This window comes from Eubalaena glacialis, chromosome 5 (assembly GCF_028564815.1).
Source record: "Eubalaena glacialis isolate mEubGla1 chromosome 5, mEubGla1.1.hap2.+ XY, whole genome shotgun sequence".
Lineage (NCBI taxonomy): Eukaryota > Metazoa > Chordata > Mammalia > Artiodactyla > Balaenidae > Eubalaena > Eubalaena glacialis.
The window spans coordinates 68309109-68335441 of record NC_083720.1 but is presented as its reverse complement, the minus strand read 5'-3'; the positions used below and the strand labels follow the sequence as shown (position 1 = coordinate 68335441).

Below are 26333 nucleotides of genomic sequence, written 5' to 3'. Positions count from 1 at the left end.
GCATTTATCTTTGAACGTTTACTGTAACAGCGCTGTATTATGATGTGCTATTTTTACCTGGAAATGGATGAAATATGGATGATAAGTATATTAGAGTGCTTCCTAGAACGTAAATTGTCATGTTGAAACGCTAAGCCCAGAAATAAGAAATCTCCTTCACACCTCCCTGCCACCTACTCCACCCACCCCTCCCCAACACTTCCCTTCCAGGGTTCTATCCCCTCTTCGTCTGCAATGAGGATAAAAATCTGGCGGATGACAGTAAAAGACAAATATCATATGATATCGCTTGTATGTGAAATCTAAAAAAAAATTGGTGCAGATAAACTTATTTACAAAACAGAAATGGAGTCACAGATGTAGAAAACAAACTTATGGTTACCGGGGCGGGGGGGGGGGAGGGAAAGGGGGAGGGAGGGGGATAACTTGGGAGATTGGGATTGACATATACACATGACTATATATAAAATAGATAACGAATAAGGACCTACCGTATAGCACAGGGAACTCTACTCAGTACTCTGTAATGACCTATATGGGAAAAGAATCTAAAAAAGAGTGGATCTATGTATACGTATAACTGATTCACTTTGCTGTACAGCAGAAACTAACACAACTTTTTAAATTAACTATACTCCAATAAAAATTTAAATAAAGAAAACATCTGGTGGATAAGGGAAAGTGAGGAACTTGTCCAGAGGTAAAGACATGTAATGTCCAGGGGACCTGATCCCTCTCTCTCTGGGGCCCTAGTTAGGAGCCTTTGAGCAGAATTAGCTCTGAACAAATATCTGTTGTCTGACCCGAGTTGGAGGGGTAGTAATTTTAGGTAGTGAGAAACCACGGGGGTTTTAAGCTACCAAGGTCTCAAGGTTATTTTGTTACTGCAGCATAACTTAGGCTATCTTGACTCACACTCACACTACAAGATGCTAACTCTTTTGGGTCAATACCACTCTGAAAATCTTATAAAAACACAGGACTCTCTCCCTAGATACACTCAGGATTTTCCAGGAAATTCCAAGGGATTCTTGAATTCCCTAAATTTTACCCATGGTCCCATGTTAAGAACTCCTAATCTAGAACCTTCTCTCAGCTCAGAATCACTTTTTCCCTGAAAGCTTACCTTACAGTTTTTTTTTTTGTTTCTTCTTATAGTACTTGTTGTCTACATAGAAAGGCTTTGGAGTAAAATATGTTGCTCTAAAATACCAAAAATTAAATCTGATTTCACCAGTCCACAAAAATAAAAATAAAAATAAGAAATAAAAATAAAATATTAAAATGAAATGCCCAAATTATTAATCTAGAAAGAGGGTATCAGAAAGACAAATGGATGAACCTGTTCCAGAAATGAAATACCGCTATTCAAAAAGGACTGTGCTACAATCATTATTGAAACAAATCAGCTTTTCTCCCCCAAATACCCTAAAAACTAATGCATATACCTTCTCAAAATTATGCCAAGTCTTAATCTGGTGGGTTCTTTAATACTAAAAGCTTTAAGGTATACTAATAAAAATATTTAGAAGGAAACATTTTTTAAGGACAATTATTCTGTGCTAGAAACAATCCTTCCCATTTTGTTGAGCAGACAAGCCTGCCCGTTTATACTGCAGGCAGGCACGCACTGCAGACACAGCCACCCACATCATTCCCTTCATGTTCCTGCCTCCCCTCCCTCCCCTTCGCTCTAATCAGAAGAGCAAATGCAATTGTTTGAGTGCCTTTACTCTGCAGTGATACCTGTTCAGCGAGCAGATGTTTCTATCGCCTAGGTACTAAGTGTCTAACCAGGAAAATACTTGCAGAATGTTTAAAATCTGGTCACTTAAATTTGTTCCTAAAATAAAGCAACTTTTACAAGCAAGTCATCAGATAATGATCCAGTGTTTTTGTAAAGTACCTTTAAAATGATTGTTTCTTGTCTCTTCCTGCTCAATTCTTATCTAACAATGAACAAAAACTGATTTTATTTCCGTCTCCCTTTTGAGCTATCTGTAATCAAACACCCAATTTTATTTTATATTTCTTCTTCTTTCTTTTTTTTTTTTTTTTTTAAGCATTTATTGAGTCTTTAGTGTGTGCTAGGCACAATGCAAGTGGTCAGTCCTGGACCTGCCCTTGGGTCTTCGGTTCCCTGTCACCAGGAAAAGATGGGATGTAGAGGAAAGAGTATTGTGGTCTTTTCAGAATGACACTGGGCGGCAGCTTTCATACCGGCTGCAGCCGGTCACTGGGCTCCAGCCAGTGGGCTCTGGCTGGAGAGAATCAGAAATAGCCGCTGCAAGATCTGGGCTTGTTGAGACAGGGAGGCGGGCTCTTCCCAGAACCATGCCTGGCTCAGCTTCTCCCAGGACACAGCTCAGGATGAACACAGAAGGATCTGGGTGAGCCCCTTACACGCTATAGGTTACATTGGTTACAACTTATTTTACTGCTCTTTTAAAATCATCCACAGCCATTTTTTAAACGGACTGCTGGAAGTGAAGAGTTTTCTTCTAAAGTCCTATGATTAAAGCCTGTATTGTAATGAAAAATTCCTAGTTAAATCTTTACTCTTAAAAAACCATCATTCTGGGACTTTGCTGGTGGTCCAGTGGCTAAGACTCCACGCTCCCACTACAGGGGGCCCAGGTTCAATCCCTGGTCAGGGAATTAGATCCCACATGCTGCAACTAAGAGTTCGCATGCCACAACTAAGACCCAGCGCAGCCAAATAAATAAATAATATTTTTTAAAAAATCATTCTTTTCACAAATGGGAAAGAAAAGGATGAATAACTTTCAAAATAATTGCCGGTGACAGCCCTTCATACTCAAGAGACTCTGTTAGAAATATATCACGTGGCTCCAAGCATGCTAAAGTTGAAAGAATTTTTTTATTACTAACTTACCTTACTTATAGTCAACTTCTAGCTTGGTGGCTTTGTAATAGTTTCAAAGTCTTCAATATGTTTGTAATAAGAAGAAAATGACTGTAAAGCAATTATACTCCAATAAAGATGTTAAAAAAATGACTATTTCCATTGAGGACCTGCAAATAGGTCATCCTGTTAACTATCATGGTACCCTGCTGCGCTCATAGCACTTAGGACAGTATTATATATATTTGTATGATTCTTTGTATAAAGTTTGTATGCCTCATGAGACTTTTAACTCTATGATATCAGGGGACATAATTAATTCTTTCACCTTTTTATATCTTTTGCCTACCACAGAACCTGGCATATTGTATGGAGTGTCAAAATATTTTACCGTGTTAGTATACTGTGCTCATATATGGATATATACATAGATAATGAACACAGCAAGAAGCTTTTAAAAGATTTGAAGAGGTTTGTGGGAAATGACTTAGGTTGTCCTCACTGTGGCAGCACTGACACCATCTCATCCCACTCCCTCAATTGCAGAGAATCTAGGCATATCCTGACCTGTGATGGAGAGTGAAGACAGATGGGAAAACCCTCAAGAAATAATTCAATGTAGCTTCACTGTAATTCAAAAAGCAAGAACATATTTTAGTTATACAGGCATGCGGAAATGTAAATGTCAATCATATTCACAACTCTTAGAAGACATAGGGGTTTAGTTCTCCAAATTATTCTACACACAGGTAGCTAGAATGCATACACACACACACTACTACAGTACCTTGGCATTAGATAGAGTGCAGAGACCTTGGAAGACAGGGGACCTGAATTGAAATCCCAGCCCCAATACATACTGGCTGTGTCACCTTAGGCAAATTACTTAAATCTCTCCAAGTCTCAGTTTCCTTATCTGTAAAATATCTACCTCTTTGAGTTAACATAAGAATTGAAGCTAACATCTTGCTATTTGTTTTCTATTTGTCTCATCTTTTCTTTGTTCCTTGTTTATTGACTTGTTTTGGATTTATTATTTATTATGATTCCATTTTATCTCCACTGTTGGCTTATTAGCTATACCTCTTTGTGTGTGTGTGTGTGTGTGCGCGTGTGCGTGTTTTAGCAGTTGCTCCATGACTTACAATATACATCTTTAACATCGTGGTCTGCCTTGAAATAAAGACATACCACTTCATTAACAGTGTAAGAATCTTACAACAATGCACTTCCTTTGCGCTATTGCTGTCATATATTTTAATTCTACATTTTATGGGTTTTTAAACTCAATTCCATTTTGGTCAAAGAACATACTTTGTATGATTTAAATCCTTTTAACTTTATTGACACATGTTTTATGGCGAAGCACATGGTCTTTATTGGTAAATATTCCAAGTGACCTTCAAAAGAATGTTCATTTCTGTTTTGGGATGGAATGTACTATAAATATCAAATAGGTCAAGTTAGTTGATAGTGTCGTTCACATCTTCTGTATGCTTACTGATTTTTCAGTCTACTTTTATTGATTATTGTGAGAGAGGCGTTGTGTGGATCTATTTCTCTTTCAGTTCTATCAGTTTTGCCTCACGTATTTTGAAACTCTGATAATGAGACTGATTTCTTTAACCAAGAAACCAGAATTTATATCTTCAGATATAAGTATCTTCAGATACTTATTATTCTTCAAATTAGTAATTGCCTTGAAAGGACATGAACTCATTAAAACAATATTCATGTTGTTTGTAGGGCTCCTCCTACAGAATGAAATGATAAGCTGCAAACACAAAATAGATTTCATTACAGTGGTCCTTATTTTTAACCCAAAATAATAATAACCGGCATACCCATCCACCATATTCATCAGTCTTGGATCCAGCTAGTTTTGACTGCTTCCCAAAAAATTCCATTTATCCTCAAAAGATGAAGATATCCATCACTTCATCAGACCTATTTTTACAAATGAGTTACAAATACTATAGTTAACTCCCAAGCAGGTGTTCCAAACATATCCTAAAGATGGCAGCATTGTTAGACTAAGACAATAGCTTACACAAGGGATTATTTTTAAAGGAACACTTAGTTGAGCTTTAATGTTTATTAAAAATACTGTTGACATTATTTTACGATCATACTTTGGATACAATTCAGGATTTACTCCCAATAATTAATTATGTAAGAATGCATTCTTTATGAGAATTCATAGTGATCTCTCTTTAAAAAGTGTTTCAATTTTACAACCACAGTAACTATCAAATGTCTTTAGAGATACATTTATTGTAAAAGATGAGATATTACTGTGCCAGCAGGCTTAATATACAACATCTGAAAATAATCTTAGCCTTTGATAGTCAAAGTGTGGTCCATGGGCCAGCAGCTTTAGCATTAATTACTTTAGAATTAATTGATACCTACTGAATCAAAAAATCTGCATTTTAACAAGATTCACAGGTGATTTGTATGCAGGTTAAAATTTGAGAAACACAGCTCTAGCTGATCCTATGAAGAGACAACAAAATTTACAATGCCAATGAAAATAACTAATGAAGATAAGGAAACTCTTTTCTGATAGAATAGTCAGTGATGACTATCTTTATTAAGGAGAAAGTTAATTCTGCAGTTAAGTTTTAGGAATGTAAATCTTCAAGAGGAATTCAGCTGAATTTAGTGGACCACAGATGAATTTCAAAAAATTAAGTAAGTAAACCCTAAAACTCCTAGAAGAAAACATAGGCAGTAAGCTCCTTGACTTCAGTCTTGGCAATGATTTTTTTGGATTTGACACCAAAAGCAAAGACAACAAAAGCAAAAATAAACAAGTGAGACTACATCGAACTAAAATCCTTCTGCATAACAAAGAAAACCATGAACAAAATGGAAAGGCAACCTACCAAATGGGAGAAATATTTGCAAATCACGTATCTGATAAGGGGTTAATATCCAGAATATATATAAAGAACACATACAATTCAATAGCAAAAGAAAAAAATCTTGATAAAAAATGAGCAGAGGATCTAAATAGACATTTTTCCAAAGAAGACATACAAATGGTCAACAGGGAACATGAAAAAGTGCTCAACTTCACTAATCATCAGGGAAATGCAACTCAAAACCGTGAGATGCCACCTCACACCTGTTAGAATGGGTATTGTCAAAAAGGTAAGAAATAATAGGCATTGGTGTGGATGTGGAGAAAAAGGAACCCTTGTGCACTGCTGGTGGGAATGTAAATTGGTGCAGCCACTGTGGAAAACAGTATGGAGGTTCCTCAAAAATTAAAAGTAGACCTATCATATGATCCTGCAATTCCACTTCTGGGTATTTATTTGAAGAAAACAAAAACACTAATGATGCTCATTGCATCATTATTTACAATAGCCCAGATATGGAAACAACCTAAGCATTCATCAGTGGATAAATGGATAAAGAAAATGTGGTATACAAACCAAACAAAAACAAACACATAGATGCAGAGAACAGAGTAGTGGCTACCAGAGAAGAAGGGTGTGGAGGGTGAAATCGGTAAAGGGGATCAACTGTATGGTGACGGAAAATAAATTTTTGGTGGTGAGCATGTTGTAGAAATATAATGTACACATGAAACTTACATAATGATAAATGTTACCTCAATAAGAAAAAAAAGAAAATGTGTATATATGTATGTATGTATATACACACACAATGGAATGTTATTCTGCCATAAAAAAGGAAATCTTGCCGTTTGCAGCAACATGGATGGACCTGGAGGGTGTCATGCACAGTGAAATAAGTCAGACAGAGAAAGACAAATATGATATATGATATCATTTATATGTGGAATCTAAAAAACAAAACAAACAAAACAAGCAAAACCCAAACTTACAGGGCTTCCCTGGTGGCGCAGTGGTTAAGAATCCGCCTGCCAATGCAGAAGACACGGGTTCGAACCCTGGTCCGGGAAGATCCCACATGCCACTGAGTAATGAAGCCCGTGCGCCACAACTACTGAGCCTGTGCGCCTAGAGTCCGTGCTCTGCAACAAGAGAAGCCACTACAATGAGAAGCCCACGCACCACAACAAAGAGTAGCCCCTGCTCCCCACAACTAGAGAAAGGCTGAGTGCAGCAACAAAGACCCAACACAGCCAAAAATTTTTTAAAAATTTAAAAAGACAAGTTCATCATAGGAAATCTCTAAATAACAACAAAAAAAAATCATGTATGAGCATTGTTACTATTTAGTGTGTGTATTTCCTTTTAGACCTTTTTCTATGTACATAAAATTGAAATTATTCTTAATATACTCGGGTCCTATTTTTATTTTTCCACTAAAAAATTATTCTTAAGCATTTCTAAAGTTGGCAAAACTAATTCTTGATCATAAAATATTTTTGTATGAATAATGAAAAGTAAAGGACGTCTCCCACCCCAATCCCAACCTTTAACAGTAACAACTTAAAGTGATAGGTGTGTATTCTTAGGTTTTTCTCTATCATAAGCATTTTGTCATCTTATTAAGTATTCTGCCAAAAATGATTCCAAAGACTGCATTATGGTCTGTCTACCTTACAAATATGCCATACTTTGTTTAACCATTTACCTAATTTTTTTCAAATTTTTTTATACTAGAGCAGTGCCATTTCCTTAGATTGCATTCCTACAAGTGAAATGACTGGGTCAAAAGGTATGAATATTTTCCACTCTTGATACCTACTAGAAAAGTACCCTCCAGAGAGGAGGCCCCATTTCACACTCCCATGAACAACATATCAGCATGCCTACCTCACAAACCTAGTTTTGATGAAGATTAATATTACTCCACTTAAATGTTTTTGGATAAGCACATTATTACACTGTATTGTAATTATTTGCATGGGCTTCTTCTTTGTCAATTAACTAGACTGTGAGTGTCTATGTCTTTTTTTTTGGCCCTGCTGTGTGGTGTGCAGGATCTTAGTTCCCCAACCAGGGATTGAACCCATGCCCTTGGCAGTGAAAGAACGGAGTCCTCACCACTGAACCGCCAGGGAAATCCCAAGTCTACGTCTTTTTTATCTTTATACTTCTAGAGACAGCATCATACATAAACATTCACTTATCAACATACATTTATCGAATGCCTGCTATGTGTCAGATGCCATTCTAGTTTCTGGAGATCCAGCTCTAATGGATGTTACATTCTAGTGGAGATAGACAATAAACAAGAATAAAATTATAGTATGCAGGTAATAAATGCTATAGTCAAAAACAAAGCAATGAAATATTAGAGGGGTAAGGAGAGAAATGGAGAGGGTTTGCAATTTTATAAAGGGTGGTGAGGAAAGAGCTCACTGATAAGGTGTCATTTAAACAGATATTTGAAGAAGTAAAGCAGCATGCTGTGCAGGTGTGTGGCGGGAAGAGTATTTCAGACAGTACAAAGGCTGTGGGTTGAGAGCATGCTTAGGATGTATGAAAAGCAGAAAGGAGGCCAGTCTGGCTGGAAAAGTGAGGGAGAGAATAGTAGAAAATGGGGTCCAAGAGATAGTGGAGAAACTCATCATGGAGAACTTGTAAGCTTCCTCAGAACAGATGATGTTATTCTGTATGAGATGAGAAACCATAGGGAGGGCTTTGAGAAGAGAAGGGGCATGACCTGACATGTTTTCAAAAAATCACAAGCTGCTGTGTTGAAATAGAATGTGTGAGCTATTAGGGGGAAATCACTTAAGAGGCTATTTTGAAAATTCAAGCACGATATGATGATGGCTAACATTAAGATAATAACTGAAATGAGGAGAAATGGATTCCAAATATATTTTGGAGGCAGAGCCAGTAGTTCTTGCTAAGGGGTTGAATGTCCATTGTATAGGAAATGGAGAGAAATGGAGAGGGTTTGCTATTTTATGAAGGGTGGTGAGGGACACTTTTTTAGGGTTTTCTTCTCTAATGTTCAGAATGTTGACTGTGCATTTGAATGAGAGATGAAGTTCAAACTATTTTGAAGATGAGAAATTTACTTGTTCAAAGCAATGCTAACTAGTTGGTAGCCTTAAGTTATAGCCCAATATCTAATTATATATCTTTAGTACTGTCTGAAAGAACCTTCTGTGATAATGGAAATGGTCTATATCTGCATTGTACAACATGGTAGCCACTAACCACACGTAGCTATTGAACACATGAAAATGTGGCTAATGCAGCTGGGGAACTGAATTTTTTATTTTATTTAATTAATTTAAATGTAAAGAGTCACAAATGGCCACCATATGGTAAAGCACAGCACTATATTGTGTTACATCCTCTTGATAAAATAATTTTCAGCGAACACAAAACTTTGAAAATTGGCTGCATACTTTTTTTTTTATCACATAATTTTAACTTTTTTAAAAATATTTATTTATTTATTTATTTGGCTGCACTGGGTCTTAGTTGTGGCACTTGGGATCTTCATTGCCGTATGCAGGCTCTTAGTTTCGGCACTCGGGATCTAGTTCCCCGACCAGGGATGGAACCCAGGCCCCCTGCATTGGGAGTGCAGAGTCTTAACCACTGGACCACCAGGGAAGCCCCATTGGCTGCATACTTTTTAAATTATAAGATTCATTAACGTGTAAGTGTTTTACCATCTGTGTAGAAGAGGAAATATATACTATAAACTTGTATATATGTGTGTGTGTGCATGTATACATCAAGTATCGATAAGGATACATCACAAGACTGTAACATTAGCTGCCTCTGGGAAAAGAATGGGTAGCTAGGGGTCAGAGTTGGGAAAGAGAATATTCCCTATATATCTGGTATTTTTTGTGTTTTTTTAATTTAATTTTATTTATTTTTTTATACGGCAGGTTCTTATTAGTCATCCATTTTATACACATCAGTGTATACATGTCAATCCCAATCTCCCAATTCATCACACCACCACCACCCCCCGCTTCTTTCCCCCCTTGGTGTCCATACGTTTGTTCTCTACATCTGTGTCTCAATTTCTGTCCTGCAAACCGGTTCATCTGTACCATTTTTCTAGGTTCCACATATATGCGTTAATATACGATATTTGTTTTCCTCTTTCTGACTTACTTCACTCGTATGACAGTCTCTAGATCCATCCACGTCTCTACAAATGACCCAATTTCATTCCTTTTTATGGTTAATATTCCATTGTATATATGTACCACATCTTCTTTATCCATTCATCTGTCGATGGGCATTTAGGTTGCTTCCATGACCTGGCTATTGTAAATAGTGCTGCAATGAACATTGGGGTGCATGTGTCGGTTTGAATTATGGTTTTCTCTGGGTATATGCCCAGTAGTGGGATTGCTGGGTCATATGGTAATTCTATTGTTAGTTTTTTAAGGACCCTCCATACTGTTCTCCATAGTGGCTGTATCAATTTACATTCCCACCAACAGTGCAAGAGGGTTCCCTTTTCTCCACACCCTCTCCAGCATTTGTTGCTTGTAGATTTTCTGATGATGCCCATTCTAACTGGTGTGCGGTGATACCTCATTGTAGTTTTGATTTGCATTTCTCTAATAATTAGTGATGTTGAGCAGCTTTTCATGTGCTTCTTGGCCATCTGTATGTCTTCTTTGGAGAAATGTCTATTTAGGTCTTCTGCTGATTTTTGGATTGGGTTGTTTGTTTTTTTAATATTGAGCTGCATGAGCTGTTTATATATTTTGGAGATTAATCCTTTGTCCGTTGATTCATTTGCAAATATTTTCTCCCATTTTGAGGGTTGTCTTTTCGTCTTGTTTATGGTTTCCTTTGCTGTGCAATAGCTTTTAAGTTTCATTAGGTCCCATTTGTTTATTTTTGTTTTTCTTTCCATTACTCTAGGAGGTGGATCAAAAAAGATCTTGCTGTGATTTATGTCAAAGTGTGTTCTTCCTATGTTGTCCTCTAAGAGTTTTATAGTGTCTGGTCTTACATTTAGGTCTCTAATCCATTTTGAGTTTATTTTTGTGTACGGTGTTAGGGAGTGTTCTAATTTCATTCTTTTACATGTAGCTGTCCAGTTTTCCCAGCATCACTTATTGAAGAGACTGTCTTTTCTCCATTGTATATCCTGGCCTCCTTTGTCATAGATTAGTTGACCATAGGTGCGTGGGTTTATCTCTGGGCTTTCTATCTTGTTCCATTGATCTATGTTTCTGTTTTTCTGCCACCCTATATATCTGTTTGAACATTCTTAATTTGGGGTCATATGTTTTGTCTATTCAAATATGTTAAAAAAAATTTTTTTTTAAATTTTGGTTAATGCTAATTTCTATAACTTTCCCTAAATTTCTTTCCTGCATGGTTCAAATCAATGACTGACAAGTGAACTAAATACCGTTTTCTGGATATGTCTCTAAGGTGGCCTTGAAGTAATGCTTGAAAATAAATCTCGAGGTGACACACAATTCCTCAGCATCCACACAATGTCAGTGTCCCACCCCTCACCCAACCCCACCAACTCCCCTGTTCCAGGCAGTTCAAGTTAGATCCAGCTAGTTGTTCTATCTACTGAATATTAATTCATTTTCTCATTTTATACCAAAATGAAAATTTTGTCTCCACTTTCTATACAGTGTTAGTTTTCTTGGGCTCTTCTGCTTAGCAGTGACTTGTAGAGAACCAGACTATGTGAGTTCAAATCCTGACTCTGCCCCTTATCAGCTGAGTTTCCTCAGACACATGTAACTACTGTATCTCAGTTTCCTCATCTGCAAAGAAATGAGTAATGATTCCCTCTTCACTGGCTCTTTGTAAGGATTAAATGGGTTAGAACAGGCATACCTTGTTTTATTGTGCTTTGCTTTATTGCCTTCACAGATATTGCGTTTCTTACAGATTGAGGGTTTGTGGCAACCCTGCACCGAGCAAGTCTATCAGCACCATTGTTCCAACAGCATTCACTCACTTTGTGTCTCTGTCATTTTGGTAATTCTTGCGTATCTCAGACTTTTTCATTATTATTATATTTGTCACGGTGATCTGTGATCAGTGATCTTTGAGGTTACCGGTTTAACTGTTTTGAGGCATGAGGCACGCTGTGCCCATGCAAGATGGCAAACAGTGGATCAATGTTTGTGTGTTCTGACTGCTCTAACCAGCCATTCCCCCATCTGCCGCCCCTTAGGTCTCCGTCTCCAGACACAACAGTGTAGAAATTAGGCCACTGAATAAGCCTACAATGGCCTCAAGCATTCAAGTGAAAGGAAGAGGTGCACATCTCTCACTTTAGATCAAAAGCTAGAAATGATTAAGCTTAGTGAGGAAGGTGTCTCAAAAGCCAAAACCGGACAAACGCGAGGCCTCTTGCACCAAACAGCCAGGTCGTAGATGCAAAGGAAAAGCTCTTGAAGGAAATTAAAAGTGGTACTCCAATGAAAACATGAATGATAAGAAAGCAAAACGGTCTTATGGCTGATATGGAGAAAGTTGTAGTGGTCTGGATAGAAGACAAACGAGCCACAACATCCCCTTAGGCCAAAGCCTAATCCAGAGCAAGGCCCTAACTCTCTTCAGTTCTGTGAAGGCTGAGAGAGGCGAGGCAGCTGCAGAAGAAGAGAGTCTGAAGCCGGCAGAGGCTGGTTCATGAGGTTTAAGGTAAGAAGCCATCTCCACAACATAAACTGCAAGGTGAAGCAGCAAGTGCTGATGTAGAAGCTGCAGCAAGTTATCCAGAAGATCTAACTGAGATAATAAATGAAGGTGGCTCCACTAAGCAAGATGCCATGTAGGACTTTCATAGCTAGAGAGAAGTCAGTGCCTGGCTTTAAAGCTTCAAAAGAGGGACTTCCCTGGTGGTCCAGCGGGTAAGACTCCACGCTCCCAATGCAGGGGGCCCGAGTTCATGCCGCAACAAAGATCCCGCACGCCGCAGCTGAGACCCAGCACAGCCAAAATAAATTTTTTTTTTTTTTTTTAAGCTTCAAAGGACAGACTGACTCATTTGTTAGAGGCTAATGCAGCTGATGACTTTAAGTTGAAGCCAACGCCCACTTACCATTCCAAAAGTCCTAGGGTCCTTAAAAGTTAGGCTCAATCTGCTCTCCTTATGCTCTATAAATGGAAGAACAAAGCCCTAGATGACAGCATATCTGTTTACAAGATTTACTGAATATTTTAAACCAACTGTTGAGACCCACAGCTCAAAAAAAAGGTTCCTTGCAAAATATTACTGCTTACTGACAATGCACCTAGTCACCCAAGAGCTCTGATGGAGATGTACCACGAGATTAATGTTTTCATGCCGCTAATACAATATCCATTCTGCAGTCCATGAATCAAGGAGTAATTTCAATTTTCAAATCTTATTTAAGAAATACATTTCGTAAAGCCACAGTGATTCCTCTGATGCATCTGGGTACAGTCAATTGAAAACCTTCTGGAAAGGATTCACCATTCTAGATACCATTAAGAACATTAGTGGTTTGGACTTCCCTGGTGGTGCATTGGTTAAGAATCCGCCTGCCAATGCAGGGGACACGGGTTTGAGCCCCCGCCCGGGAAGATCCCACATGCCGCGGAGCAACTAAGCCCATGTGCCACAACTACTGAGCCTGCGTGCTGCAACTACTGAAGCCCGCACGCACCTAGAGTCCGTGCTCTGCAACAAGAGAAGCCACTACAATGAGAAGCCCGTGCACCGCAACGAAGAGTAGCCCCCGCTCGCCGCAACTAGAGAAACCCGCGTGCGGCAACAAAGACCCAACGCAGCCAAAAATAAATTAAAGAAAAAAAAAGAACATTAGTGGCTCACGGGAAGAAGACAAATTATCAATATTAACAGCACTTTGGAAGAAGCTGATTCCAACCCTCGTAGATGACTTTGAGGGATTCAAGACTTCAGTGGAGGAAGTCACTGCGGGTGTGGTGGAAACAGCAAGAAAACTGGAATTCAAAGTGGAGCCTAAAGATGTGACTGAATTGCTGCAGTCTCATGGTAAAACTTTAACAGATGAGAAGTTGCTTATGAATGAGCAGAGAAAGTGGCTTCTCGAGATGGAATTGACTCCTGGTGAAGATGCTGTGAAGGTTATTGAAATGACAACAAAGGATTGAAAATACTATGTAAACTTAGTTGATAAGGCAGGGCCGGGTTTGAGAGGATTGACCCCAATTTTGAAAGTTCTGCTGTGGGCAAAATGCTATCAAATGGCACTGCACGCTACAGAGAAACCGTTCACGAAAGGAAGTCACATGATGCGGTAAACTTCATTATCCTAAGAAATTGCCACAGCGACCTCAGCCTTCAACAGCCATCAACGTGGAGACAAGACGCTCCACCAGCAAAAAGCCCCTCAAAAGGCCCAGATGATGGTTAGCATTTTTTAGCAATAAAGTACTTTTAAATTAAGGTATGTACGTTGTGCTTTTAGGCATAATGCTATTACACACTTAATAGACTACATACAGTACTGTGTAAACATAACTTTTATATGCACTGGAAAACCAAAAACTTTGTGTGACTTGCTTTGTTTTGATATTTGCTTTATTGCAGTGGTCTGGGACCGAGCCTGCAGTATTTGTGAGGAATGCTTGTACATATAAAATGGTACCTGGCATAAACACTTCAAATTATCCTGTTGATAGCTATTATATACATTTTTTTTTTTTTTACTTTTAAGTCTATTTTAAAACCTCTACAAGCCCTTAAAGACACAGACACAATTCTATATTTTGCTACACAAATTCTAAACTACAGTGCTTCTATTTTCAATACATTTTGATTTTGGGGTGGGAAATATGCCCTCTCAAAATACCAAATTACTTTGAATAATTACTTTGGTTTAGTTTCTTGTGAAAAAGAAAACACAGTTGCAATTCCTACAGGATTAGTATAGAATTCAACCTGGATCCCACTGCAGGCTGGCTCTAGGTTCTACCTTTTGGTGTTTTTAATTTTTATATTTTTTCCCCTAAATATACTATATAGACACAATCTCTAAAGAAATAATTCAACTAACATGTTTAAATAATCTTATTTTGTCAAAATGTAATCATATACTATGTGTCACTAAGGGATATAATTTTTTGAATTTGCACTTTACCAACTACATGACATCCTAATGGTATATTTATAACAGTTCTCTCAAAAACAAATATTGTATATTAACGCATGTATGTGGAACCTAGAAAAATGGTACAGATGAACCGGTTTGCAGGGCAGAAGTTGAGACACAGATGTAGAGAACAAACGTATGGACACCAAGGGGGGGAAACCACGGTGGGGTGGGGGTGGTGGTGTGCTGAATTGGGCGATTGGGATTGACATGTATACACTGATGTGTATAAAATTGATGACTAATAAGAACCTGCTGTATAAAAAAACAAGCAAAAAAAAAAAACAACTAATACTAAAGTTTCTTTGGGTTATTTGTATGGAAATATGTTAATATAAATGTTTCAGAAAAAAAATAATAATAGTTCTCTCTATACTAAAAATGGATCATAAAACAATTAAGAGTTTTTATATCTTGGTTTTGTAAAATGAGGACACCCACAAACTAACAAGCATACTCAAGGAATAATAAATTCTGTTCAAAAACAAAGGCATGATTTTTAAAGGTTAGCAGATGAGGTAAAGAAGTATTTAACAAACATTTATCACCGGGGAAAATCCCAAACTAAGAAGTGAACTGCTCTTATTTACATACAGCATTTATTAAGGAAAAATGCACCCTGATGAACCAGGAAAATCTTAACCTGCCACAGAAATCAGACAGATGAAATACAATGTAATAGAAACAAAAATTTTCTTTTCCATGAAACCAACTCTAGGGATGCTAGTAAACTTAAATGCAAATATAAAGGCTGCCAGACCAATCTTCTATATAAATGCCTTCCAAACTTCCATTTCAGAGACCAGGATGAGGGATTTAGGGGGGACAATCTTTGAATCAACATTTTATCTTCAATTCTTTGCTTCACTGACTTCTGACAGTTTGGCAAATTGGGGGTCATCACATTTAAAAGAAATGCCAAAGCATGACAAATGCAATCTAAGAAAAATAGTATAAATTCCAAATGCCTGTACAATTTTCTATAGTTCCTAGCATTCTACCTCAAAGTTATCAGATTTAAAACTTAAGCCGTTTCCTTTAGATGGTATAATTTTAGCAAAAACCATTATCCAAAGTACAGGATAATTAAGGTAACACTAAAATCATATACCCAAAATTCAAGTCTAATGCCCTTTTGTTGTTCTGGGTTATTTGGTGTGTAGGAGGATGTATGCAGATATTAACTTTGTTTTTGAAAAAACCTGAAAATTTTCCAATCTGATTCTATCTTACAGTTTCCTCAGTATATGTTCAGGAATCTCCCTCTTTGGAACTGAATACTACTTACTGGCCACCAACACGGTCCACTTAAAAACAGATCTCCACCCCTCATCCCCCATCTGCCATGGTCTAAAAAATGTGCCAGTTTCCACAGTTTGGGGCCTGTTACTTACAGCCAGAGCTGAAAACAAATATACTTCACCTTTGCTGGTTTCCAGATTTCAGCTTAATACAAACAGGAGTCATGGCCTTGACTGACCTCTTCTCTGTCCAACATTACTTTTGCAATTATTCTACTACAGAAGCTATTTTCCTTAAAAATATTAAGATTTATATGCTTAAATATTCAAACACTATGCATAAGGGTAAGACAAAGTAAGAAGTATTAATTTGGAAAAAAACAAAAATAAGAAACCTGAACAACTAGATATTATCTTATTTTTAAATGAAGGGGACCAAATTCCCTGGTTTCAAAATTCAAATTTGACTCTAGTTTAAAAGGAAGGAAAAAAAAAAAAAAGGGACCAGTGATGTCATACATTAAATTCCTAGATAGGCTGTACTTCTTTATGTCAAATTTCACTTAAACAAACTTTAAGGTATCAGTGCAGAACAGAACTGCAGTGAAAGGACAGAAACATAAGCCTTCAATTATTATTTAAGAACAGGTATGACTTCAATCAAAATAAGGTTAGAAAACCCAAAGAAATATCAGGAGTTGGCCTCTTTCAGGGAGTCCTTTAAAAAAATCTACCATTTGGAATAACTACTGCACATCAGCTTTTGAGTTTTTTTTTAAATGAGTTAATATTCTTGTCTAACTATGTGAAAATTTTTAGAGTAATTTTACTAGGAGGAAATTGGACATAATTTGGTACCTTCCCACATGGCACACTGACATGGAATAAACAAAATGGCAGGTGGGAAAGGGGAAGGAGGAAGACACAGAAAGTATAGAGTTAATTATAACGGGTAAAAAAGTTTTTTAAAAAGTAGGAGTGAAGAATTTGAAACCATAAGAACAAATTGTGTGCGTGTATATACATATATATGTATAAAACAATTTCGTATCTTAAAAAATAAAATTGGAATGTTATTTCACTTAAAATGTACAGCACACAAGATGTTTTGTAATGGTAAAAAGTGTACACCAATGTAAATTTTCACACTTTTCCAGTAAATGACAGTTCTGAATCAAAAAATTACTATTACAAACCCTTTAATCAAATGTTTATTTTTTGTTTCCAGCATTATAACTTGCTATAATTCATAAACTTCAATCTAAGTAAGTTTTTAGACACTGACCTAGGGCCTTAAGCACTCACTTATCCAGCAGAGATTATTCACGCAGCTACCACTCTTGCATGGACAATGCTCACTGGTACCTGAACAATTTAAAGTGCATATGAATTCTTTTGATGAATGGAGACACAGCTGTAGTTTTGCACTAAATTTTCAATTACTGAATTGCATGTTTTTTCATCTTGATACCTTATGATCATTAGAAAGCTACTTAGCACATGTTATAATCATACATTATGCTAAATGCCCATTTGTAACTGCAAGAAACTCATGTTACAGACACGCTACTGTCTATGATATTATACAAAAGTCATGGCCACAAGTTTCCGCATAAGAGGTTTACTTCTCTATCTCTCAAAGCAAGAACTATCCCACAGTTCAGATTTACACAAGTTAAGTAGTGCCTCTTTTAAAATAAATAAAAAATAAAATGCTGTCCTGTCTGTGAAATTATAAATATTTCTAGTCCACTTTACATCATGTTAAAATGCTTATAAATGCATTATCTCCTAGTAAATACACATTATGGGACTGAAGCCAGTTAAAAAACAGAAACAAAAAACCAGTCATCACACTGGCCCATGGAAATATCTAGGGCTATTTTATATTTCCTACCACTAGGAAAATTAAACTAAATAAGGAAAAAAAAGCAAAGAAGAGAAAAGAAATTTTACAAAATGGCAAGTAGCATGACCTAAAAGAGTGTACTGAAATCTCTTCCTTCAATTCAGTAATGAAGTCCTTTCTGGAATGAACATTTATGGATAACTAGGTTAGGAAAGCGTTCCTCTTAGTGCTCAGGGCAAAAAACACAAGGTACGTTAAAATAATTTCTACATTCTATAAGGAAAGACAGACTTTGAAATGGAGTGACTGTTTTAAAGACCACAAACCAAGATTTAGCCAGAATGTTCAAGATTGACAGGTTTTGATGGAGTGAAATCTTCACTGGCAACAAAGTTAAAAATCATAATCTTACAGATGCTGCTTATTTTTTACCAATGTGAAGAAAGGAAACATGATTGCAAGGTACAATACACACTGACAGGCTAAAATGAGAAATTATGAACAATTTAAGTAACTAAAATGTTTCCTGCTGAAACATAAAAACATGATTTCCAAATTGATTCAACTTGTAATATGTCTCTTAGAAGTAAGATGTTGTCTTAGTTCTGTGGACTGTTGAATTGCTCTTTACATAAATATTTCCTCCATCTTAAAAAAAAAAACCAAAACGGCTTCTGAATGGCATTGACTCCTTCAGTGTGGGAAAGTAGTCTTGGCAAACTTGTTTCCAAGGCTCCCTCCAAGGTGATTCATTCCATCAAGTCTATAATATCTCCAGATCTACATGTCGAACTTCAGGATTTCGTTTCTGGAAGGAAAAAAATCACGCTACATTATTAATAGCAAAAGACAATTTTCTGTTTCCTTTTATTCCTTTTATCACTAAAGCCAATGAAAACATTTGGTCAAACTATTTCATTGTAGCATACTAGCAAGAGAAATATTTACAGAGGGAAAAACATAAGATCAATAGATGAATAGACCAATTATACACTATAAAATATATAGTAAGTAGTCCAGCCTCCCTGAGTTTTGTCCATATGTTCATTAATACAATAATGGATTAAGAATCTAGTATGTGCCAAGCACTGCAAAGCACTGGAAATATGCTCATTTGTGGTGAAAATCACTGCAAAGCAATAATAATCGAAAGACTAAACTGATATTAACTTATTTTATGTGTTCTAGTAACAATCCATATAGTCTTGATCTAAGCACTGTGCTAGAAAGTAGAGCTATGATTATTAAATAAGACTCTGCTCCTTACCCTGAGGGACTCAGTTTAGCCAGAGAGAAAAGTGTATGAATAGCCTCTACGAGCAAAAGCATTATAGCTAATAGGGACTTCCCTGATGGTCCAGTAGTTAAGAATCCACGCTCCCACTGCAGGGGGCCTGGGTTTGATCCCTGGTCAGGGAACTACATCCCACATGCATGCCGCAACTAAGAGTTTGCATGCCACAACTAAGGAACCCATGAGCTGCAACTAAGGAGGCTGCCTGCTGCAACTAAGACCTGGCACAGCCAAAAAAAAAAAGCATTATAGCTAATAATAATAACCAGTTAACATATATTGAGCAGTTACTCTTGTGTCAAGTACTATGCTAATAATAAGTAAGGGGCTTCACGGAAAGTGTGTGTTTAAAATCCTCATAATAACCCAATTATTTCCATTTTACATATGGGAAAAATGAAGGTTAAAGAAATTAACTAATCTGTCCAAAGTCACACAGCTAGTAAGTGATGGAGCCAGGATAGATTCCAGGCCTGACTCCAGACCCCAAGGCTCCTAACTATTTTAATGTACTAAATAATAACTCTGGAAACAAAAACATGAGATCTATTACTTTTGCTCATGAGATCCAGAAAGAATTCACGGAGAATATAGTATCTAAACAAGGTTTGAATACGGTGAATTTTCCAGATAGATGATGAAAAGGGACTAGACAAAAGAAACAGCATGAGCAAAGTCAAGAGAGCCTGGAAAGTATGCACTAGCAGTATGGTATAGTTAGCACAGAAGCTGCAAAAAGCAATGAGGTTGGAAAGACAGGCAGAAGCCAGATTGTGAAAAATCTTAAGGAATTTCAGTAACAACGAAAAACATATATTTTTTTAAATATTTATTTGGCTGCTCCAGGTCTTAGTTGCAGCATGTGGGATCTTTGTTGCCACGTGTGGGATCTTTAGTTGCAGCATGTGGGATCTAGTTCCCTGACCAGGGATCGAACCTGGGCCCCCTGCATTGGGAGTGCAGAGTCTTAGCCAATGGACCACCAGGGAAGTCCCCAAAAATATCTTTATTATATGCCTACACTGTACCAAGCACTGAAGTATACAACAATGAACAGGAAATAAACAGCACTTGCCTTGAATGAACTTATCTCTAGTGAGGAAATACAGGTAAGTAAGCAGGCGATTATAATAGTCTGCTACTACAGAGCAAAGTAAAGATTTGAGGGGATTTTTCCCCTATGGATACATAAAGGAAGGACATCTAACACAATGTGGGGGGGGGGGAAATTAAAAGTTTAATAAAGTGACTATAATGATATTGTGAGACTGTAGGACAGAAGAGACTTATAAAATAACTAAATCTATATCTACCTAAGAGGAAATAATGTTTAAGTCAGGAGGAGCAATGTAAGACTCTTACGTAGAAATACGGCAGTAAATGTAAAAGAAATACTAAAAGTATTAAACATGGTTATCTCTAAAATGTAGAACTAACGATTGAGGAAGGCAAGGCAGGTGACACTTCTGTATAAGCTTTTCAGTCCTGTCTGATTTTGTAAACTGTGTGTATTATTTGATAAAAACCGTATAAATAAATCAACAAGGGGAAAATAGCTCTTCTAAGTGATTCTAATAATCAGTCAGGATTAATAACTCCTAGCTTAAAAAATAATATCCCAGGAACATTTGCAAATTATTCATATTAAACGAATTTAATTATAAAGACAAAAACCTGGTATAATACTGGAGTGTAGCTCCAGCTAGAGCACTCATTCTGTTCAGTGTGCACTGGGATTTTTCTTACAACTAGTGCTGTTCAGCTGTACCTAGGGGTGCTTTCCTCTTGGGTCCTAAGGTAAGAGTGACCAGGGACCCCACAAGGGGGTGGCGGATGATACTTTTGTTCTCAATGTTTTCTTTATCTTAAACTATGCCCTCTGTCTAGAATTTCTTAAATTCAATATGGAATAAAAAAGACTTCCTCAAACAGAAATGAAATTGAATTTTATTGTCCCATTCCAATCAACCCTTACTCATCCCAATACGACTTGAAAATTTTTAGCTGTTCATGGAAAGTTTAAAATTATTCAATCTAAAAAGCACTATACAACAAATGTGTAATAAAAATCTGATCTTAAGAAAAAGAAACTAAAAAGTTAATTTACTCTGCTTTTTAAAATCAAGTTTTCAGAGAGAAAATTAACCAAATTCCTAAAATGTATGTGCCCATTACAAAGCAGACACACACAATGTGTTTGCTGAATGAATGAGAAAAGAAATAGGATTAATATCCTTAAAATTTAATGTTTAGTGCGTAACAAGATATCATGTGCATAGTAGAAATTAATATATTCATATATTCATGAATATATAATTGTTAAATAGAACTGAAAATCAATAATTGGTGTCCAACTTATAATTTTCATTCATTTTTTTCACCAAATACTTATTGGTATATTATGTCCCAGGCACTGTTCAATGCGAATTGGAATATTTTACACATCACAGACTTTTTCCCAACACTCATATTATGCAGAGATAAAAACCAAATTACATAATTTATTTTACAATGCTGTAGACTCAAGTAAGGAAAATACTACAGGAGGATGTAATTAGAGATGCAAAAGACATAGTAAAGGGCAGAGCATTTAACTGGAATTTATTAGAAATTTGCTATGGCATCTTCCCACTGAATTAATTTCCGATAGAATTACTTCCCCCCAAACAAAAAAACTTCATGGAGATATAGGACATATAGGGTCTATCTACTGATTGAATATAGAGGTAGAACAACAACAACAAAAATCTACGTTAACAATTCAAACAATTTCAAAATAAGAACAATATGTATTTCACATTATAATATGGGACTTTATAAATTAGCCTCTATTATTTTTAACATCTTAACATAGCACTATGTAAGTTACAGACTTCAAGCCAAAAATATCACCTGTTCTAATACTTAGATCAATGGTATTTACTCAAAGAGATGGCTATAATGCTGCAGAATTTTATCACTGAGTGTGACCTTCCAAAGTAATTCAATAATTATTAAAATTTAAACTTAGAAGGCAACTATGCTTAGATACTAAAAAGAAGCGAAAATACCAATGTACAAAGTTTTTGTTTTCAAAAGAAAATCATCTTATTTTCATGCATTCTCTTGGTCTGGTACCTTAACTATGAAGAACTTTCTTTTCACTTGAGATTAGTTATACCTTATTACCACCTTAGGGATGTTTCCACCTGAAAGTGTAGGCAAAATATGGCTTCTTGGTTTGAAAGACTTATATAATTCAAAAACATGAGATAATTCAGTCTATTAATGATTTAATAGCTTCTAATTAAAGCACAAAATTAGCTTAAAAAATAATAATAAGCATATCTGATTGTGATAAGAGTAAATACAATTAAGAATGGCCAACTTGTTAATTATTCTTAAATCGGCTTCTGACATTGTTTCTATTAAAGAGTAAAGCCAAAATAGTTAGTTTTAAAAGTCCATTATTTTCCTTGCCAGGGAAATAAAAACAGATAGAATGGAAATGCAACATTTATTCATTCTCCAATCACCCTGCAAAAAAATAATCACCTCACATTTTATTCAGAACAATGGTATTCAAAGCGTGGTTCAAGGATTACTGGGTTGCTGAGACATTTTCAGGGGGGACTCCGAGGTCAAAACTATTTTCATAATTACAGTAAGATGTTTTTTGCCTTTTTTACTATGCTGACATTTCCTCTGATGGCATGGATAAAACTGCTGGCACCTTCACACAACTCAAGGCGCCTTGCACCAAACCATACTGGTAGTCATTGTGTTCCTTTATTGCCACCCAGTTTTTTTTTTAAAAAAAAAAGCCAGTTTCACTTTAAAATGTCCTTCATGAAGTAGTAAAAAGTATTGATTTATTAAACCTCAACCCTTGAATACACTTTAAAAAAATATTCGGTGACAAAATGGGAAGCTGTGCTTCACGCTGAAGTCTGATGCTGTCACAAGGAAAAGTACCCCTGTGATTGCTTGAATGAGCTCAATCAGACGGTTTTTATCTGAACACCCTTTTTACTTGAAAGAATAACTAACAAACTATGGTTATTCAAATTTGAGTATTCGGCAGGCATCTTCTTAAGAAATAAACAAAATGAGTCTACTACTTCAAGGAAAACAACAGTATTTGTTGCTAATAATAAAATGCAAGCTTTCAAGTCAAAATTAGAATGTTGAAAAACTCATATCCACCACCATGAGCCTGACAGCTTCCCAATACTTAGAAATGTATCAACATTTGCATGATGTGCATAAATTCAGTGAGCCAGTATTTTCCAAATGACCAATTCATAATGTTAAAGAATCAAGCATGGGTTAAAAAGATTCAATCAGACAATAAAGATGTTAAAAAAAAAAAGATTCAATCAGAGTATAAAGACAGACCAATAGATTTTAATATAATAGTGTATAGGAGAGTGCTAATCATACTCAGAGAGAGGTCTGGCCTTTGCTCTTGGCTATTGGGAGGTAATCTCTAGGTCCTTGGAATATTCTGCCTGATAATTAGGTCTTTGTTTATCTTTGTCCACACAGTATGTGCTCTACCTCCAGAAGCGGGTGGAAGCTAAAGGTGTCGGCTCTTCCTGAGAGGGGCTGGAGATGAAAGGTCATCCACTCAAGCAGTCAACTACAGAGCCCCAAGAACATTTCTGGACACCAAGGCTCAGTTGAGCTTCTGTGGTTGGCAATACTCCATGCAAACTGTCACACAGCACTGTCAGGAAAATAACACCGTCCATGACTCCACGGGGAGAGGACAAGTGAAACTCCAGGTTTGGAACTCTGCCCTATGCACCTCTTCCTCTGGCTAGTTTTAATCTGTATCCTTTCTTTGTAATAAACCATTCAGTGAGTTCTGTGAGTCCTCCTAGTGAATTATCAAACCTGAGGGTGGTCTTAGGAACCACTTGAACTTTGCAACTGGTGTTAGAAATGAAGGTGGTCTTCTGGACTGTGCCCCTTAACTTCACAAACAGTATATGAAAAGTTCATCGATATGGTTTCAGATTTCACACCACAACTATGCTTTAAGAGGTTACCGGTTGTCAGGTTTTGGTGTAATATTAAAAGAGAATATCACAATTATCTGGAAAGACTAAAAGAATACTTAAAAAGGCTCCTCCTTTTTCTTCATATTCTTCAACCAAAATAACGTATGGTAATAGACTGAATGCAGAAGCACAAATGGGAATCTAGCTGTCTTAGATTTTTGTAAAAATGTAAAACAATACCACTCTTCTATTTATTTCATTTTGGAAACTATAGTTATTTTCCTTCAAACTGTTACTTATATTAACATGAAATACATTTATTACGTTTTCTAAATGAATAAATATTTTTAAATTTCTCAATTTTAATTAATAATTTGGTAAATATAAATATAACTAAAAAAAAAACTCTTTGAGTCCTCAATAATTTTTAAGAATCCTAATATCAAAATATTCGAGAATTGTTCCTCTAGAAATTCTGAAAATCATGCCTGATAAGCTCATGAACTATAATATTAACATTAACAAAATCACCTTTTTTGAACTGCTTCTATTAATCTGATCACATATCTAGATTCTAAAAGATAGTAAAATAGTGATAGAAATGTTTCCCTTCGATTTTTGTCTTTGTTTCTCCTCAATTTTTAACAAAACTAAACAAAAATCAACATCAGCTAAAGAAAATACATTGCCTTCAACAAGTTATAAACGTTGAAGATCATTTACAAGTTTTCTTCATTGCAAACAATTAGAATTCAAATGTCAATAAATGACAATTTGAGAGCACTGAGAATTTTTTAAAGGCAGTCTGGTTAGGTAATATTTCAGTAAAAAACCAACAGGTTGTAATGATCTCCAACTGAACAGAAACAAACAGAAAATATAAAATAATGTCAGACAGGCTAAAGCAGTATGTATGTATATGTTTAAGGTCACACTCTTTTTTTAACTTTAGAACAGAGTCTAAAGTTTCCCTTTTACTTTTCTCTAGAAATGTTAGAAACACTTCTTATTTAAAGACAAACAAACAAGAAAAAAACCATTGATTATTTTAGAAACTAAGCAAGCAGTATAGAATAGTGGTTAAAAGTATGGAATTTGAGGGCTTCCCTGTGGCGCAGTGGTTGAGAATCTGCCTGCCAATGCAGGGGACACGGGTTCGAGCCCTGGTCTGGGAAGATCCCACATGCCGTGGAGCAACTAGGCCCGTGAGCCACAACTACTGAGCCTGCGCGTCTGGAGCCTGTGCTCCGCAACAAGAGAGGCCGCGACAGTGAGAGGCCCACGCATCGCGATGAAGAGTGGCCCCCTCTTGCCGCAACTAGAGAAAGCCCTCGCACAGAAACTAAGACCCAACACAGCCAAAAATAAATAATAAATAAATAATAATAAATTTTTTTTAAAAAGTATGGAATTTGAAATTGAACAGCAAAGGTTCAAATCCCCAGTCCTATACTACCTTGAGTATATCATCCAACTTCTCTAACCCAATCATTTTCTCGCCCATAACTACTGATACATCATGGGGTTACTGAGAAAATAAAAGTATACAAGTGATGCAATTAGCATAGTGCCTGACATAGATAAGTACTCAAAAAGTAGCTGACACTGTATTATATTATTATTATGAATATATCTTACTTTCAGTTCCTTCTCAAGTCTATCTACTTCAGCTCCTAAAGTATCAATAATATTTTCTCCATGTTTAAGCATAAAGGTCTCTAGTTCTTCAGGAGTCTTCACTTCTTGAATTTCCTATAAAGAAAACGATAGCAGAAAAATAAAACAGATTCTTAAAAAAGTCATAGTGGTACATTGATAATTTCTTTTAAAAATTATAACCAACACCGTTAAGTTTAATGAAAAATGAAACACTTTCAAGCCATAGGCAATGGACTACATATTTCAAAAAAAACCTCAATTTGAGAAAAAATTGAGTACAATGATAGATCAGAGGTAGCACTGCAAAATCAGTGGGAAAAGAACAGACTAATCAATAAATAGTGCTGGGGAAATTATTTTTTTATAGGAAAAAAATACTAAATCCCTACCTCAGACCATTAAACAAGTAATTTCTAAGTGGAT

At 36.3% G+C, this 26333-nt stretch overlaps 1 protein-coding gene across 1 annotated transcript in view; it reads right to left on the bottom strand.

The window, feature by feature from the left end:
* Positions 1–15484: 15484 nt before the first annotated feature.
* The window catches only part of SLC30A9 (solute carrier family 30 member 9), a 75171-nt gene continuing 64322 nt past the window's right edge, over positions 15485–26333 (bottom strand). Inside the window, exons 17-18 of the mRNA XM_061191341.1 lie at positions 25890–26003; positions 15485–18780 (exon numbers count right to left, since the gene is read on the bottom strand). Of these exons, the coding sequence (XP_061047324.1) occupies positions 18736–18780; positions 25890–26003 (159 nt within the window). The 3' untranslated portion in view covers positions 15485–18735. The remainder of the gene's footprint in view (positions 18781–25889; positions 26004–26333) is intronic.